The sequence below is a fragment of the Glycine max genome, chromosome 4 (genome assembly GCF_000004515.6).
Source record: "Glycine max cultivar Williams 82 chromosome 4, Glycine_max_v4.0, whole genome shotgun sequence".
NCBI lineage: Eukaryota > Viridiplantae > Streptophyta > Magnoliopsida > Fabales > Fabaceae > Glycine > Glycine max.
In genome coordinates this window covers 16,513,030-16,533,233 of record NC_016091.4, presented here as the reverse complement: position 1 = coordinate 16,533,233, position 20,204 = coordinate 16,513,030, and the positions used below count along the sequence as shown (strand labels likewise).

The window sequence follows — 20,204 nt, the reverse complement described above, 5'->3', positions numbered from 1 at the left end:
CTCCATTCCGCTACCATTGATCTTCAAGAAGCAAAAGACTCAATTGATGTAGAAGATCCAAGGCCTACAAGCTCCACATGGAGCTACATCAAATGGTCACGCTGTTAGTCGGTTATCCATTGTCTCTACAACATTATGTAACAGATCCTAAGAAGAGCACATAAATCAGAAATCACCTATGGATTCAGATTTCACTGCGTTTGTTTGATCAATCATTATGGATCCAGGTATTCCTAAAACTCTTCTTGATAATCTAACGTAATGTGTTCCTAGTGGTTATTGGTATTTTATAAGGATCCCCTAAAATTCCAACATGAGCTCCCTAAGTATTTTCTCATAAATCATCTTATTATTTTTTAAGCAAATGATAATTGGTGTCCCAAGAATACTCATTAATTAAAAACTAAAAAGAATAATTTTTTAATTAAGATGCATAAAATTATATCATCATTATTTGTTTTGCGTTTTCCTCTTATTTTTATAAATATATTTTTATATTTTTTTATAATTTTCACAATAAATAATTTTTCATTTTATAGTACCTTAAAAATACTAACTGATGATGTCCTAAGGACACTGGATAACAAGATTATACTCCTTAATACCTTACTATATATTATAGAAACATCCCACAAGTTGTAGCATTATTCACTAATGCGATCAACTTCATTAATTATTCAAGATTATACAAACTTCTAGAGTATCAATTTCTTTTTCGGTGTTACAAAATTTTTGTGCATCGTAAGTCCTTAATGAAAAATCAACTTCCTCAAGTACGGCAAGAATGTTACTGTAATTTAGAAAAGGAATGTGAGTGAGTCCTTGGAACTAAATTTTGCAAATTTGGGCCACTGAAATTTTGTGTATCGTAAGTTCTTAATGAAATATGAAGTTCCACAAGTATGGCAAGAGTGTTATTGAAATTAAAAATGGAATGTGGGTGTGAGTCCTTGTAACTAAAATTTACAAATTAGGGCCACTGCGTATCGTATATCCTTCATTGAAAATGAACTTCCACAAGTATGGCAAAAATGTTACTGAAATTAAAAAAAGGAATGTGGGTGAGTCCTCGGAACTAAAATTTACAAACTAGGATTCTGAAGTTCTGTGTATCTTAAAGTCCTTCATGGAAAATTGATCATCCTCAAGTATGGCAAGAATGTTACTGAAATTAAAAAAGTAATGTGGGCTAGTCCTCGGAACTAAAAATTTCAAATTAGGGCCACTAAAATTCCAAAACCTAAGCCATTAGAACAGTGTTACAGATTTGTGGTTTGAATAAAACTAAATTGAAAACAAGCTTGAATAAAACTAAATTGAAAGCATGCTTTTTATGAGAAAATTTGTTGTTAGAATAAGTTATTTTGTTTAATATGGCTTATAGATGTACTCAATCAACTAAGTTTTTCCTCACAGAAACGACAGGTGAAAAGATATTTGAAATTTTGAACCTAATAGGAAAACAAGGGATTTGTTAGGACAATATCGAGCATTAATGAAGCCCAAATTATATCACAAAATTACTTCCATTGATTTTTCCACATCAGAAGCTCTTGAACGCCTAAGTAATTACTTCAACAAGTAATTTCCTAGTTACCGTTGACATCAAATTTGAACTACATAGAAGTTGTGATGGTATTATATATTTGAGTAATTAGTCACATGCCCGCTCAGGAAAGATTTGAATTATTTGAGTAATTATTCTCCACAAATTAGACCGTGTAGTTATAATCATTTTAGATTAATAAAAATATAGAGCATTAATGAAGCCAAAATTATATCCCAAAATTACTTCCAAATATTGATTTTTCTACAACAGAAACGCCCAAGTAATTTTACTTCAACAAGTAATTTCGAGGTTACCAATTTTTGGCTACTCGGTTTGACATAAAATTTGAACCACATAGAAGCTATTTGAGTAATTAGCCTCAAGCTGGTTATGGAATGACATGAACTACTTAGTAATTAGGCACGTCTGATCGTGTAGTTAAAATCATTTTAGGAATCTTTTTTTATGCTAAGATCATGCACAAATCGGTGACAGCTTGCTCATACCTCTTCAAACTTTTGGTAGCATAGTGCAAAATAATAACTCCAAAATGCATGATATCACGTTTCTTATTCAATAAAGATATTTGCATTAATTCAAATCTTAAAATAAATAAGCATGGTCGTGCCCTCTATTCAATCCCTCTCACACAAATCCAAAATAGTGAAACATTTCTCCTTTGTACAATGGCATCATCACACGTTTTGGAAGGTTGTCCCTCCGAAGCCTCTAGCATCTCTGCCACCTCGGAAGGCATTTCTCATAAACCAAGTGCTGAAGAAGAGAATAATCATGATGAGGTGGCAAAAATGAAGGAGAAGGGTGTCAAATCTGAACAATATCAAGCTTCCAATTCCAATTCCCGCATGGTGTTGGATTTTGTTAAGCTCTCCCAAGATGAATCAATTCGAGGGTCGAAAGTGGAATTGGATTTTTTCAATCCAATGAACTTGGGGGGTTCACCTTCTTCTAGGGTTAAAAACACCGAAGGAAGAGATGAGAACAACAATGAAGAGAAATCATCAGAGGCTAAGACTTTTTCTTGCAATTTTTGCAAGAAAGAGTTTTCTTCATCACAAGCCTTGGGAGGGCACCAAAATGCTCACAAGCAAGAGCGTGCTCTCGCAAAGCGGCGCCAAGGGATTGATGTTGGTGCTTTTAGAAACCCTCATTTTCTTTATTACCCTTATCACCCCGCACACTCCTTTTATGGAACATATAATAGGGCACTTGGGGTTAGAATGGAGTCTATGATTCACAAGCCTTCATATCCTTCATCATCACTAGGTTTTAGGTTTGGTCAAGGGTGGTCAAGATCACAAGAGATGCTAAACCCTTCTCTTGATAGATTGAGGATTGAGGGTTTGCATGCAAATAGTGGAATTAGGATCCTAGGGAGTGACACTAGTTTGAGGACAAAAGATGATTGTGGTACTATTGGACACAACATTCCATTCCTTGGAGAATCTTCTACAAATGTTGCTACCAAATCAAACCCAGCCCCATTGAGTACCGTGGGTGGTGATCATCTCAAGCAAGAAGCATGCTCTAGTCCTGATTCTTCTGATGAGATTGATTTATCACTTAAGCTTTAGGTTTTGATCTTGTTTTTAATTTGGATAATTATCAATGTTCTTGTTTGAGTTATCTGGGGCACTACGAAATTTCAGGTGTCAAATTATATATTTTAAAAGCAATTAATAGTGCAAATTGTGTTTTGTTTCATTTTTCTTTTTCCCTTTTCAATTGTAGATGGGTCATGTGATATTTGAGTTTATTAACTCATTAGTAGAGTTTTTTATTTTCCATACAAACTTTTGATACCTATTAAAATTAAGATGGTGAAGCACTCTTGTTTTATTAATATTTAATGTATCATTCACTACCTTTGATGTGATCATGATTAAGAAAGGTTTAAGCTAAGCTAAGGTCAAGTCATCCTGGCTCATAAATATTTTGTTGTCAATGTTTCCTCATATATAATTATGCAAGCCAACTTTTAAATACGAGTCAAGAGATCAAGCAGACTCAATGAGCTCTTTAATTATGGTTTGTTTGATCTGTTGAAAAAAGTTATTTTTCTCTTTCATGTTCGTTTAACTAAATTAAATATAATGCATGATTAAAATGTCACGCACTCTCCACTACTGCAAAGCGCGCTTTTTACATCGGTCAAAAATGACATTCTACATCGGTGGTCAACCGTTGTAGAATATGACGTCGTTGTTAGTGTTATGTTTCAACATCGTTCCAAAATCCACCGTTGTAGAAATACAATGTTTTCTACATCGGTCCTAAGCCCACCATCGTCTTTGAAAAGTATTTATTGAAGACGTTGATAGATTCAAAATGACTTAGAAAGTGTTTAATCTACATCGTTGTGAAATTTGCGCATGTTGTTGAAGGTCGCATTTTTACATCGGTGCTATCCAGGCCATCGATGAAGAAATTACATCTTCTAAGTCAGTCGTCCCTTGGTAAACAATGTAGAATATGTCTGTTTCCATATCGGTGCTGACGTCAGGAACGATGTAGAAATATGGAGTTTCTAAGACGGTGCTGACGTTAACACCGTCTTAGAAACTCCATATTTCTACATCGTTCCTAACATCAGCACCGATGTTAAATAGGGGTGGGTAAGCGGGCCGGCCCGTCCCGTATAAGGCCCGCCCACATAAGCCCGCATTGGTAGCGAATCGGTCCAATCCGCCCCGCTTCTTACACGGACCAAATAAATTGGTCCGCCCCTGCCCCGCGGATCCCGCGGGTCAAACGGGCTGGTCCGCGAACCTAGTTTTAAAAGAATTTTGATTTTAATAAAAATATAATACAATCAAATTAAGTTCAATACAAATGTAAATAAAATATCAATAATTAGTCAATTACATCAATAAAATAAATAATGTCTTAACAAAAGAAAATCCAAGCAATAAATCTAAAATATGAAATTTAAACATCTCCAACAACAAATGATTTCATATTTGATGTAGCTTGAGTCTTCTTCATCTCCATATCTTCATCTTCTTTTTCTAAAACTCGAAATAATAATAAATATTAGAATAAAATCAAGTTAAGTGATTAAAAGACAATAATTATTACATATTATTTACTTTGCATATCAAATACTAGTAACCAATTTTTAGTATATATTGTCAACAAGAAGTCTAGTTCGATATTTGTTAAGCACACGTGAGGAGAAAAAAATGTTCTTAGCCTGTTACAACTACTAAATATGATATGAGCTATTTTTTTATAATAAAAATATATTGAAATATCTTTAAAAATATTTATTTAACAATTATTTTTGGCTTAAATGATAAGAATTTATATTTTTATTATTTATTACTTTAAGATATGAAAATGATAGATTAAAAGAGAAAAAGATTGAGAAAATATCAAAAAAGAAGATTTTTAATAGGTTATCACTTATCTTTTTTATCTTAATATTTTATTTTTCTTATCTTATCCTTTTTTATCTTTATCATCTTTTAATTTAAATCTTTTATTTTTATCTTTATATCTTTATCTTATCTAATATATTTCTTTATCTGTTATTTTAAAAAAAAAGTTCAAAGTGAAAAAGAGAAAATCAAACCTGATATAATTGGGTCAGGATCACACAAATTAAACATAATGCGGGCTGCGGGCAACCCGCGGACCCCGTGGGCCAAACCCGCATAGTCCGCGGGTTAAGCGGGGCGGGCCAAAAAATATGACATAACCATGAAGTGAATATTTGATGTGTGTGTTGGGAAATAAATTTAATTGAATTGGTAGAAGCCTAATCCAATTAAATTTTAGAGGGGGAGGTAAGCATTTGCTTACTACACCCCATTGCCACATCATATAGTCACACTTTGTGCATGTGCTTCATGCTTTACATGCCTCATGAAACCTAAGCACACTTAGTGGAGAATCTTGGAATTGATCTTGGATTAGTGGGCTCAACTATAACTAAAATTCACTAATCATAATTAGTGAAATTTTGGCTCCAAAGTTTGGCTCCACAAATTCAATTTCAAATTCAAGTGAAATTTGAATTTTCCTCCAATTTTGTGTGACACTTAGGCTATAAATAGAGGTCATGTGTGTGCATTTTTTTCAACTTTGATCATTTGAATATTAAACTTCAGATTTCAAAGCTCTTTTAGACCACAAAATTCCGTGCTCTTCTATTCCTCTCCCTTCATTCATCTCCTTCTTCCTCCAAGCTCTTATCCATGGCCTCCTATGGTGGTGAGCTTCTTCTAGACTCATCTTCTCCTTGAAGTGGCATCTCCTCTCTCTCTTCCTTCTCCATTCCACTGCCATTCATCTTCCAAGAAGAAAAGGAATCCATTGATGAAGATGATCCTAGGCCTACAACCTCCAATGGAGCTTACATCATGTGGTATCAAGAGCATCTTCATCTAGGTGATGTTCTTTTGCTTCCTCTATCTTTTTGTTCGGTGAATTCTCTTTAATTCCTTGTTCTTCATCTTATTCTCCATGTATCTCCTCCATTGTCTTGTGGTTTGGTGCTGTTTAGAGTAGATTCAAAAAATAAATAAACCGATTAAATCTTAGATCTACACTTGTTCTTGCATTTCTATGGTTCAAATTTTGTAGATCTACTCTTGAATCATGTTTTTATGTTTATTTTAGGTTCTATCATTTTTTATTCATAATATTCTTGTGCTGAACCTTTAGATATAAATTTTGTTCCAAAATATTAATTAAAAAAAACACAAAAATCTAAGTGTAAATCACTTAATCCATGTTGTCTTAAAGTCATGTTTAGTCATAGTAATTGTCACATTATGTTCTAAGTTTGTGTTGAATTTTTATTTTGTTTATTGAATTTTAGATACATTTTGTTTATTGAATTCTAGATACATTTTTTCATGCATGTTATTTAGTTCATAACATGTTCTAAATCAATTCCTAGAAGTAGTCTTGTTGTTGAACTCTTTTTTTTGTTTTCTAAGTTTCCTACATGATGCCTATGATGAAGTTGAGTTGTGGTGCTGAGTTGTGAATCAAAATAAGTCTTGAGCTCTCTTGAATTTTTTTATTCAAGATAATTGAGCATAAGAAAACACAAATTGTAACTATCCAAGCCTTAAACAACATAAACACTACTCTTGATTTCTAGGTTGAAATTGCTGGTGCTGGCAGCTTGAACATACGAACTTGTATAAATTACTGGGAATTGGTAACTACGTGTTTTGAGCTGAAATGTTTACTGAATTTTCTAGACATCTGGACCAAAATGAAGAAAAAAGAAACAAGCGATTTGAATTAAAGGAAAAAAAAGAAAAATCACACAAGTTGGCTGAAAAATCAGTGTCCAGGAAAAAAAAGTGAAAGGGGAGTGTGCTTGTTGTTTTGGCTCAAAATTTGTTCTATAATTGGTGCCTATTTTATACCAATCCTAATTCTGAAACTTCAATTGAAAATTATTGTGAAAACAAGTGCCAAAACTAGAGGTTTCTTGAGTCTTTTTTTCTTTTTAGTTTTTCTACTCTACTCTAGAGCCATTCTAGGTTTCTCTTAGAGTCCTAGCCTGCTTTTGTGTGCTTTTCATTGCTTTAATTGTTGAATAATCCTTGAAAATTTTTCTTGTTAAAACTCTATTGGTTTAGCTTTCATTTCATTTTTTTTGGTCTTTGGTTATTGCTTGTCTCTTTGTTTCCTTGCTTGTGAGTTGCCATATAGGGAATTGGAAAGGAGGATTGGTGCCACACCTTGAAGAATTTGAGTCAAGAAGCAAGGGGCCAACCACCTTAAGAGCTATTGGACTAAGAAGCACTCCAAATTGAGTGAAACACCAAAGAGAGAATAGCCACCACAATTAAGGACTTTTTTTTGTAATTTTGTAATTGGCAATTTGCTTTTCTTTCAAATTTTTTAACAAAAAGGCCTTTCATTGGAAGTAAGTTGGGAGCCTCCAATAGGTCACCCTACTTCCATTTGTATGTAATAATTTTAGGCAATTTTCCCTTAGGATAGTGAGTGTTTTGTTGGGAACCTTAAATGAGGTCATCCAAACACTCTTAGGATCTGCCTAGTTTGCATTTCTTGCACTTTAATTTCTTGCTTACTTTCATAGCTTATTTCCTTTACTCTCCATCGTCAAACCGCCTAGGTAGCTTGCCTTTTACCAATTAGTTTTTACCTTATATTTCACACCTCTTGTAGTGTTTATTTTGGCTAGTTTCAATCATAGTTTCTTTTACCTTTTGTTTTCAAACCCCTAACAAGAAAGAACCATAACTTAGGAACCAACATGAGTCTTCATTCTTCATCTAGTGTTAATGGTGAGGGTTCTACTCCTAAGGACTCCTTGTATAAGATATTCGATGAGTTGAGATCCCTTAAGTTGTGGAAAGAAAAACAAGAGAGAAAAGAAAAAGGTAAAAAAAGAGTGAAAGAAATAAGTCAAGATGAAAGAGAGAAAATAAGAGAGGAAGAAAGAAGAAAAATAATGAAAGAAATGAAAAGAGAAAAACATGTCTCCTATAGTAGTCATGACTCTTGCAAAAGTTTAAGTGAAGAACTTAGCGACTATTATAGAGGGCGCCATAGTTCACATACTAAACATCACTCCCAAAGAAGAGAAAAGGATATAAGGCCTCAAGAGGTTAACATTAGCCTCCCATATTTCCATGGAAAAGATAATGTTGAGGCCTACATAGATTGGGAAATGAAGGTTGAACAACTCTTTGCTTGCCATCATATTAGCGAAGAGAGAAAAGTTCCATTGGCTACCCTTAGTTATCAGGGGTATGCCCTCTATTGGTGGACTTCCCTTGTTAGGGAACGAAGGATTCATGGGGATCCTCTAGTAGAGTATTGGAATGATCTTAAGAGTGCCCTTAGGAAGAGGCACATTCCCTCTTACTATGAAAGGGAGCTTATAGACAAGCTTTAAAGGCTTAGACAAGGGAGTATGAGTGTTGAAGAATATAGACAACAAATGGAACTACTCTTTTTAAGAGCTGGACTTAGGGAGGAGGAAAGAACAAGCATAGCTAGGTTCCTTAGTGGGCTTAATATGGAAGTGAGGGACAAGGTTGAACTCCTTCCATATAGGGACCTAGATGAACAAGTCCAACTTTGTATAAGAGTGGAGCAACAACTTAAAAGAAAGTCTTCTTCAAAATCTTATGGCTCTCACTCTTATCCAAGGAAGGACCAAGCCCATGGAATTTTAGGGGCTACACCTTCAAAACCCAAGGAAGATAAGGGTAAGACCATAGAGAAATACACCATTAAGACTAGTTCCCTAGAAAGGACTAGCAACATTAAATGCTTCAAATGTCTTGGGAGAGGTCACATTGCCTCTCAATGCCCCACAAAGAAAATCATGATCATGAGGGGTCAAGACATTTATAGTAGTCAAGAGGAGACTACTTCTTGCCCTTCCTCTAGTGGAAGTGAAGATGATGTAAGGGGTGAAGAGTCTAGTGAGGAAGTCTACCCCCACGAAGAAGGTGACCTCTTAATGGTTAGAAGGCTCCTTGGAGGTCAATCTTGTGATCTATCTCAATTCCAAAGAGAGAACATCTTTCATACAAGATGAAAAAGTTTAGATAAAACTTGTTCTCTCATTATGGATAATGGATCTTGTTGCAATTGTTGTAGCACAAGATTAGTTTCCAAGTTGAACCTCACTATCATTCCCCACCCAAAACCTTATAAACTTCAATGGCTCAATGAGCAAGGGGAAATGATAGTTAACCAACAAGTGAAGGTACCTTTCTCCATTGGGACATATAATGATGAAGTTAATTGTGATATAGTTCCCATGGAGGCAGGACATATTCTTTTAGGAAGGCCATGGCGATTTGATAGGAAGATCATTTATAATGGCCTAACTAATGAGATTACCCTCACCTATCTTGGCACTAAATTTATGTTGCATCCTCAAACACCTTCACAGGTGGCCAAAGATCAACTAACTATGAAAGATAAGAGGGATGAGGAAGAAAAAGTAGAAAAACAAAAGAAAAAGAAAGATAGTAAGGCCTTGTCTTCAAAGGCCAAGGAGAAGGAAAAAGAGGGAAAGGATTCCTCCAAGAAGATTGTTAAGAAGGAAAATCATTTTGCAACAAAAGGTGATATTAAAATAACACTCCTTCTTAAACAATCTTTCTACCTTCTCCTATCAAGGGAAATATCCCTTAGCACTGCCACAATTCCTACATTTGAGACCTTACCCCCAAAGGTCCAAGAACTCTTACATGAATTTGGTGATATATTTCCCAAAGAGATACCCCCTGGGCTACCTCCTTTAAGGGGAATAGAACACCAAATAGATTTAGTCCCAGGAGCAAGCCTTCCTAATAGGCCAGCCTATAGGACTAACCCTCAAGAAACTAAGGAGATAGAGTCTCAGGTTAAAGAATTGTTGGATAAGGGCTGGGTCCAAGAGAGCCTAAGCCCATGTGTTGTGCCAGTGTTGTTGGTGCCCAAAAAGGATGGTACATGGAGAATGTGTACAGATTGCAGGGCCATCAACAACATCACTGTAAAGTATAGGCACCCCATTCCTAGACTTGATGATTTTCTTGATGAGTTGCATGGTGCCAATATCTTTTCAAATTGATCTTAAAAGTGGTTATTACCAAATCAGGATGAAAAAGGATGATGAGTGGAAAACCGCTTTCAAGACCAAGTTTGGTTTGTATGAATGGCTAGTGATGCCTTTTGGGCTCACTAATGCACCAAGCACCTTTATGAGGCTTATGCATCATGTCTTAAGGGATTTCATAGGTAGATTTGTAGTTGTTTATTTTGATGATATTTTAGTGTACAGTAGGAGCCTAGATGATCACTTAGGACATCTCAGGCAAGTTCTTTCAGTCCTTAGGAAAAACAACCTCTATGCAAATATAGAGAAATGTACATTTTGTGTAGATAATATAGTCTTCTTAGGTTTTGTAGTTGGTAGAAATGGGGTCCAAGTGGAAGCTAAGAAAATCAAGGCCATCCAAGAATGGCCCACCCCAAAAAGTGTGGGAGATATTAGGAGCTTCCAGGGGTTAGCAAGCTTCTATAGAAGGTTCGTTCCTAATTTCTCTACAATTGCATCACCTCTCAATGAGCTGGTGAAGAAGAATGTGGCATTTTCCTGGGGTGAAAAACAAAAGCAAGCCTTTGCTTTGCTCAAAGAAAAGCTTACTAAGGCACCTGTTCTAGCTCTTCCTGAATTTTCTAAAACTTTTGAGCTAGAATATGATGCCTCTGGAGTGGGAGTTGGAGCTGTATTGTTACAAGCTGGGCACCCTATTGCTTATTTTAGTGAAAAAATTCATAGTGCCACCCTCAACTACCCCACCTATGATAAAAAGCTTTATGCCTTAATAAGAGCCCTCCAAACTTGGGAACATTACCTTGTTTCCAAGGAATTTGCCGTTCAGAGTGATCATCAATCACTTAAGTACATTAGAGGGCAAAGCAAGTTAAACAAAAGGCATGCAAAATGGGTAGAGTACCTAGAGCAATTTCCATATATTATCAAATACAAAAAGGGAAAAACAAATGTCGTAGTTGATGCCCTCTCTAGGAGACACACATTGTTTTGCTTCCTAGGAGCTCAAATTTTAGGATTTGATAATATTAGGGACTTGTATGCTTTAGATGAACATTTCTCTCCCATTTACGAAAGTTGTGGGAAAAAGGCCCAAGATGGATTCTATTTGGCTAAGGGGTATTTGTTCAACGAGGGAAAGCTTTGCATATCCCAAGGATCCATTAGGAAATTACTTGTAAAAGAGAGCCATGAGGGTGGGCTCATGGGCCACTTTGGGATAGACAAGACCCTTGTCTTACTCAAAGAAAAGTTTTATTGGACCCATATGAAGAAAGATGTCCATAAGCATTGCACTAGGTGTGTGGCTTGTTTACAAGCCAAGTCTAGGGTGATGCCTCATGGGCTATACACACCCTTACCCATCCCCTCTGCACCTTGGGTAGACATTAGTATCGACTTTGTCCTTGGGCTTCCTAGAACCTAAAGAGGTGTAGACTCTATCTTTGTGGTCGTGGATAGGTTTAGCAACATGGCGCACTTTATACCCTACCACAAGGTGGATGATGCTTCCCACATCTCAAAACTCTTTTTTAGGGAAGTTGTGAGACTCCATGATTTGCCTAGGACCATTGTGTCAGATAGAGATGCTAAGTTCCTTATCCACTTCTGGAAAACCTTATGGGCTAAGCTAGGAACTAAACTTCTTTTCTCTACCACTTGTCATCCACAAACTGATGGGCAAACAGAGGTAGTGAATAGGTCTTTATCCACCCTTTTAAGGGCTCTTCTGAAAGGCAACCATAAGTCTTGGGATAAGTATCTTCCTCATGTAGAATTTGCCTACAACAGGGGGGTTCATAGAACCACCAAGTAGTCCCCTTTTGAGGTTGTCTATGGGTTCAATCCCCTAACACCGTTAGACCATATTCCCCTCCCACTGGACACTTCTTTTATACATAAAAAAGGGGAATCTAGGTTAGAGTTTGTAAAGAAGTTGCATGAGAGGGTTAATAACCAAATAGAGAACCAAACAAAGGTGTATTCAACTAAAGGCAATAGAGGAAGAAAAGAGCTAATTCTTAATGAGTGTGACTGGGTTTGGCTCCATCTTAGGAAGGATAGATTCCCTACTAAAAGGAAATCCAAGCTTAGACCTAAAGGGGATGGACCTTTTCAAGTTTTGGAGAGGATCAATAACAATGCCTATAGATTGGACCTCCCAAAAGAGTATGGAGTCAGCACCACTTTTAACATTTCTGATTTAATTCCTTTTGCAGGTGGAGCTGATATTGAGGAGGAGGAACTAACATATTTGAGGTCAAATCCTCTTCAAGGGGAAGGGGATGATGCAATCCTCCCTAGGAAGGGACCAGTCACTATAGCCATGAGCAAGAGGCTCCAAGAGGATTGGGCAAGAGCTGTTGAAGAAGGCCCTAGGGTTCTCATGAACCTCAAGGTAGAACTTTGAACCCATGGGCCAAGATTGGGTCCAATTATCTTTGTACATATTAGACTAGGATGTCATTATATTTGGTCCTTGAATTTAGGGCTCCATAATGTAGGTAGGGTACCCTAGAAATATAGGATTTTTCATCCCTTGTATTTTAGGGCACCTACACTAGTTTTTGTATTAGGGGTAGTTTTGTAATTTCACATACACTAAGTGAATATTTGATGTGTGTGGTTGGAAATAAATTTAATTGAATTGGTAGAAGTCCAATCCAATTAAATTTTAGAGGGGGAGGTGAGCATTTGCTTACTACACCCTATTGTTACATCATATAGTCACACTTTGTGCATGTCCTTCATGCTTTACATGCCTCATGACACCTAAGCACACTTAGTGGAGAATCTTGGAATTGATCCTTGATTAGTGGGCTGAACCATAACCAAAATTCACTAATCATAATCAGTGAAATTTTGGATCCAAAGTTTGGCTCCACAAATTCAATTTCAAATTCAAGTGAAATTTGAATTGAAATTCAAATTTCCCTCTAATTTTGTGTGACACTTAGGCTATAAATAGAGGTCATGTGTGTGCTTTTTTTTGAACTTTGATCATTTGAATATTAAACTTCAGATTTCATAGCTCTTTTAGAGCACAAAATTTCATGCTCTTCTCTTCCTCTCCCTTCATTCATCTCCTTCTTCCTCCAAGCTCTTATTCATGGCCTCCTATGGTGGTGAGCTTCTTCTAGACTCATGTTCTCCTTGAAGCGGCGTCTCCTCTCTCGCTTCCTTCTCCCTTCCGCTACCATTCATCTTCCAAGAAGCAAAGGAATCCATTGATGAAGGAGATCCTAGGCCTAGAAGCTCCAATGGAGCTTACATCAATCTCAAGCGGTTAGTCCTTTGAATCTTTTGACAAGAGAATGAAGGGAATAAAGAAGAAGAATTGAACAAGTTTTTGGACAATGAACTTTTCTTAAAATAGAAAGTATTGAACAAAAACTCTATGAAAGAAATTTGTTATGCATGAAAGGAAATCAGTCTTTTTAAATTCGTGTCGTGGTCACATATTTATAATCATTTGATGACTCAAGTTAAAGTTTATGACTCTTGGCAATTTCTTTAAAACTAGTCACTTTTTAAAAATTGTGACTCTTTTGAAAAATAGTTACTTTAAAAGTTGTGACTCTTTTGAAAAACTCTTCAGAAATAAGTCGCTTTAAGAATTGTGACTTTTGGAAATTTATTTTTCAAAATCAGTCACTGGTAATCGATTACCATCATAGTGTAATCGATTATACATCAACAGATGTGACTCTTCATGTTTAAATTTGAAAATCAAAACGTTTAGAAACACTGGTAATCGAATACAAGTATTATGTAATCGATTACACAAGTTTGAAATGATTTGAAAAAGTTTTTATCACAAGTTGTGACTCTTGAAATTTGAAATCTAACGTTTTAAAACATTGGTAATTGATTACAACGTTGTAAATCAGTTTTGGAAGCAAAGTTGGCTATTGGTAATCGATTACTACCTTCAGGTAATCGATTACCAGAGAGTAACACTCTTTGGTAAAAGATTTTTCTTTTTGAAAAATTCTTGTGCTATTCAATGTTTTGAAAAACTCTTTTAATACTTATCTTTGTTGATTCTTCTCTTGATTCTTAAATCTTGAGTCTTGATTCTTTACTTGAATATTGAATCTTGATCTTGAATCTTGAATCTTGATCTTGATTATTCTTGAATCTTGTTTGACTCTTGATTCTTTGGCATCATCAAAATAATCTTGGAAGGCATTGCTTCTACAATCTCCCCCTTTTTGATGATGACAATCCTGAAATCAAGAGGATACATACAAGTTTTGTTCTACCATTCACTCATCTCTTTCTCCCCCTTTCTTTTTGAATTTATGCTTAATTTTAAAGCTTTGAAAATATAATATATTGATTTCTGAAATACCCTTTTCTCTCCCCTTTTGGCAACATCAAAAAGGCCAAAGTGCGTAAAATAAAACTGATCGAGGTCGTACCCAAATCAAATAAACATTAAAAATGCAGTATCTAGGAAGTGATCCTAGGTCGTCTCCCAACGAGCAATGATCAACCAAACGTTCATAACAGATAGTAAAAAAACAGTAACGAATTGGGGGGGGGGGGGGTTGTTTGCTTTTGTAAATTAAACACCAAATAGATGTGAATCATAAAATATCAGAATTAAAACACGTTGCTTCCCCTTGATTAACAAGCAAGTCTCTTATCCTAGGTTACGAGAGTTTATCCTTTATCAGTTCAACCACTTAATCCAACCCTAAATTAAATTACTAAGCGAAATTTAACATAAGGAATTCATTATGTGATTAAGCAACACATACACCAATTAATCATAAATGATCATTAAGCATGAACGTAAATTAAGCGCAGAGACAATTAATCAAGCACTAAGCATGCATGAATTAATAGCAACAAATTCAGAGTAATTAGTGAAGAGGAAAAATTGAACAGAATTTAATAGTAATAATAGAACCTCAAAGAGAACTGTGCTTGATCCTCAAGAGAAAACAACACTGGAGACTTAGCTTTCCATTAATCAATAAGGAACGAAATTATAGATTGAAGAACGAAATTTTATTGCTGAAACGAAAAGTAAAAACTGGAATTGTAAAACGAAAAAGTGTCTAAAAGAAGAAAAGCCTAAAACTAAAAATGAAAACAAGAGAGAGAGGAGAGAGAGAGGAGAGAGCCTAAACTAGAACCTTGGTGCTGTTATATAGTTTTCAGCCCCAAAGCTTACAAATCTGTTTTAAGTCCAAGCACATAAATAAAATAAAATCTACATGAAATAAAATTTAAATAAGATAAGATAAGATCTAGATGTAATAATATCTAGATTAGATAAAATCTAGATAATATCTAGATAAGATAAAGTCTAGATAAGATAAAATTTTGTAGAATAAAATAGTCTACCTTCTTCAAGTCCAAGCCCAATTCTGGATTCAAGTCCAATGCTTCATTAATTTCTGAAATTAGATTAAAAACATCAAATTAGCTGAATGGGCCCAAATAATAAAACTGCCTAATTAATTTGACAATTAAGATTAATTAGTACTTAAAATGGTGCAAAAAGGGTTAAGAAATAGGAGAAAATAATGGCACATCAAAATCCCCCATACTTAGCCTTTTGCTCTCCTGGGCAAAATGAAATAAACAACAAAATCCAAGGATATCAAAGAGAGACAAACAAAAACATTTACATATTTCTCAATGAACATCAAGGAATGAAAGGAATGGGTAACATCTAACATGAAGAGATCCAAAGAGTCAAGACATTCGTGAAAATCATCCAAGCAACCCAATCATGGTAAAATAGTTAATCAGCTCAAGAATGAAAAGTGATAAAGCCTCACAAGATATACACTCTATCTCTCAAGTGTCTAGGCTACTGTTTACTCTCGAAGCACCCATGAAAACAAACACCACATAGACTTGGCAAAATTCTAAAATTGACAAAAAAAACTTGACAAACACATGCACATGAGGATCAAAAGGTCTTTAAAGGTTGTAATGGGGCCAAGGACAAGGTAGGGGAAAAAATATGGAATAAGTAGCTAAATCCCAAAGGAATAGAGGAGCAATAGGGAACAAGTGGAAATTAAGCATAAGTAGTAAACCCAAACCCTCTAATATCAACAAAAATCAACCAAGGCTCCCAAATCAAGTCCTCATAACAAGACCTCATTTATTCAACTTGACTTTTTTTTTTTGAACAGTACGAATTTGCAGAATTTGCAGTAATTGAATTTTTTTTTCATTTTTTTTAAAAAGTACGAATTTGAAGATTAAAGCAAGAACTAGTCAATATATATATATACATCCAGCATGGCCAAAATAAAACATTAAGCATGGCCAAAAATCATATCTTCCAATGAAACATACCCCCCCACACTTATTCCCAACTTATTCCTAAAACAATTCCAAAGCTCCAAAATTCCTTAAGGATAAAGTGATATCATGGTTTTTCACTTAAGGCTTGTAATGAACTTCAAAACAAAGAAAGGGGAACATAAGCTCAAAGGGGCTATCAAAGGAATTAATTCAAGGTAAGTCCATTTGGCTAGAAGCTTATAAGAACAAAATTGCCTAAATCATTTCCAAATATGCATGTGAATTAGGAAGCATCAACAAGAATCAAGCCAAGGCTATTGTGCAAGCAATCAATGGGGCAAAAAACACCAAAAGATTATGATGATGGATGGCTCAAATTCTCACAAAGGTAAACTTATCACTTTCAAATTGAGCTTTCAAAATTATCATGACATGTAGAGGAAAAACAAGGAATTCAAATCACAAAATGTCAAGAGACTTTTATTTTCTGAACAATTAACCATTTCTTGAACATATCCTATAATTCAAAGAAAAATATGCAAAGTTGTACATGCAAACAGAATTGACCTAAAATATTAAACTAGAAACCCAACAAAACTAACAAATTTAACACAAACAAAACTAGCAAAACCAAAACCAAAGAACACTCCCCCCCCCCCCCCATACTTAAACAACACATTGTCCTCAATGTACCACAATTAAAAGATTAAAAGCAATTAAACCATCAAATAGAATCGGACAAGTGTAATAAAAGCAAAGAAGGAGATAGGAAAAGAAGAACTCCCTAAGTCATGGTGGAGGAAGAGTAGGGTGGAGTAAGGAAGTCTCTTCCACCACTACGTCCACTAAAGAAGGGTTCGTGAGGAATGGCTTAAGTCGGTGTTCATTGACCTTGAAGCTCTTGTTTGTGGAGTCGCTTTTGATCTCAACAATGCCATAAGGAAAAACATTAGTAACAACAAAAGGACCAATCCACTTAGACCTCAACTTACCACACATGAGTCCAAGCTTAGAATTATACAATAACACTTTTTGCCCAACCATGAAGTCCTTCTTAATTATCATGCCATCATGGAACTTCTTGGTCTTTTCTTTGTAGAACTTGGCATTCTCATACGCTTCTAGGCGGATCTCATCTAACTCACTCAGTTGCAACTTTCTTTCCTCACCAGCTTGATCCATAGAGAAGTTGCAGGTCTTCACTGCCCAGTATGCTTTGTGCTCAATCTCAACTGGAAGATGACATACCTTTCGAAAGACAACCCGATAAGGAGACATTCCTATGGGTTCTTTGTAGGCAGTCCTATGTGCCCAAAGAGCATCATCAAGCCTGGTACTCCATTTTTTCCTGCTTGGCTGCACAATCTTCTCTAAGATTCTCTTGATCTCCCTGTTAGAAATTTCTGCCTGTCCATTGGTTTGGGGGTGGTATGGTGTGGATACCCTGTGTACAACCCTGTACTTTTTGAGCAAGACATGCATTGATTTGTTGCAAAAATGGGTTCCTTGATCACTAATAATTGCTTTAGGTACTCCAAACCTGCAAAACAAATTAGATCTGACAAAATCTACAACAACCTTAGCATCATTAGTTCTAGTGGGCTTGGCTTCCACCTATTTTGAAACATAATCAACTGCAAGGAGAATGTAAATATAACCAAAAGATACAGGAAAAGGGCCCATGAAATCTATACCCCAGACATCAAACACCTCACAAAATAGCATAGGTTGCTGAGGCAATGGTTGTCGCCATGTAAGTGCACTTCCTGCTCTCTGACATTGCTCACAAGTGCTACAAATCTTCCACACATCTTTAAAGATGGTGGGCCAATAAAAGCCACATTCAAGCACTTTGCGAGCTATCCTTTGAACACCCAGATGACCTCCCGATGTGGAAGAATGACAGAACCGCAGGACTGAGTCAGTCTCATGATCTGGAATGCATCATTTAATGACTTTATCACTGCACAATTTCCACAAGTAGGGGTCATCGCAAATAAAATGCTTAGCATCACTTTTAATTTTATCTTTTTGAGCCTTAGATGCTAAGGGAGGAAAAATAAAAGCAACTAAATAATTGACAATGTTAGCAAACCAGGGAGTAGAAAGAGAATCAGAAATACTATACAGTATATATAAATGATGATCCGGGAAATCATCCCGAATTGGTGAGTCCTCATCAGACACATGTTCGATCCGACTCAAATGATCAGCAATCAAATTTTGTGCTCCGCTCCTATCACAGATCTCCAAGTCAAATTCTTGGAGCCAGAGCATCCATCAGATCAACCTAGGCTTTGAATCAGCCTTCTTCAACAAGTACTTTAAAACTGCATGGTTAGTATAAACAATAATGCGAGTACCAAGCAAATAAGAACGAAATTTTTCAAGAGCAAAAACTATGGCTAGTAGCTCTTTCTCAGTAGTAGTATAATTCGCTTGGGCAGCATCTAAAGTCCTAGAAGTAAAATATATCACCCTAGGCAATTTATCAATTTTCTGAGCAAGGACAGCCCCCAATGCATAATTGGATCCATCACACATAAGCTCAAAAGGGACTGTCCAGTCGGGTGCCTGGATGATGGGGGTGGTAGTCAGTGCTCTTTTGAGGCAATCAAAAGCCTTTTTGCATTTATCATTAAAGTCAAACTCCACCTCCTTTTGTAACAAGTTGGATAGTGGAAGGGCTACTTTGCTAAAATCTCTTATAAAGCGCCTGTAGAATCCTGCATGACCAAGAAAAGATCGCACCTCTCGCACACAAGAGGGGTAAGGCAATTGTGAAATAACATAAATTTTTGCAGGATCTACTTCAATGCCCTTATTGGAAATAATGTGGCCTAAAACTATACCTCGCTCAACCATAAAATGACATTTTTCAAAATTTAGAACAAGGTTAGTTTCAGTGCATCTATTCAAAACCTTTTCCAGACTATCCAAACAAACATAAAAAAGGATCTATATACAGTGAAATCATCCATAAACACCTCTATGCAATTTTCTAAAAAATGACTAAAAATACTAATTATGCACCGTTGGAAGGTACCAAGGGCATTGCACAGGCCGAAAGGCATCCTCCTATAAGCAAAAGTGTCGAAGGGGCAGGTGAATATGGTCTTTTCCTGATCCTCAAGAGCAATAGTGATTTGCATATAACCAGAAAAACCATCAAGGAAACAGTAGCGGGATTTACCTGCCAGGTGTTCAAGCATCTGGTCAATGAATGGCAGTGGAAAATGGTCCTTTTTGGTAACCTGGTTTAGCCTCCTATAGTCGATGCAGACTCTCCAACTGTTCTACACCCGAGTAGGAATCAGCTCCTCCTTCTCATTTTTTATCACGGTGAAGCCGGTTTTCTTCGGGACTACCTGGACGGGACTCACCCATTGGCTGTCGGAGATAGGACAAATGATTCCAGCTTGCAAAAGCTTGGTTACCTCCTTCTTCACTACATCAAGAATTACCGGGTTGAGTCTTCTCTGTGGCTGTCTTACTGGTTTAGCCTCATCCTCTAAATTTATCCGATGCATACATTTGGATGGGCTAATACTAGGAATGTCCGCCAGGGTCCAGCCTATAGCCTTCTTATGCTTCTTGAGAACTGATAATAGCTTCTCCTCTTGCTCATCAGCAAGGGAGGCAGATATAATTACTGGAAAACTTTTGCTCTCATCTAAGTAAGCATATTTTAAATTTGATGGCAGAGGCTTCAATTCTGGTGTGGCCGGCTGGATAGTGGTAGAAAGAGATGGTTTCTCAGCCTGTACCTCATAAAGAAAGTCAGAAGTATGTGTACTTCCTGAA

General features: G+C 36.1%; 1 protein-coding gene across 1 annotated transcript; it reads left to right on the top strand.

Moving 5' to 3' along the window:
* The first annotated feature begins 2,235 nt into the window (after nucleotides 1-2,235).
* On the top strand, nucleotides 2,236-3,144 carry LOC102661483 (zinc finger protein 3). The gene has a single exon (XM_014775094.1). The coding sequence runs from the start codon at nucleotides 2,236-2,238 to the stop codon at nucleotides 3,142-3,144; it is 909 nt and encodes a 302-aa protein (XP_014630580.1).
* The last annotated feature ends 17,060 nt before the right edge of the window (nucleotides 3,145-20,204 follow it).

Coding starts and splice junctions, on each gene's coding strand:
- LOC102661483 (XM_014775094.1), top strand. CDS start 2,236: ATGGCATCATCACACGTTTTGGAAGGTTGTCCCTCCGAAGCCTCTAGC.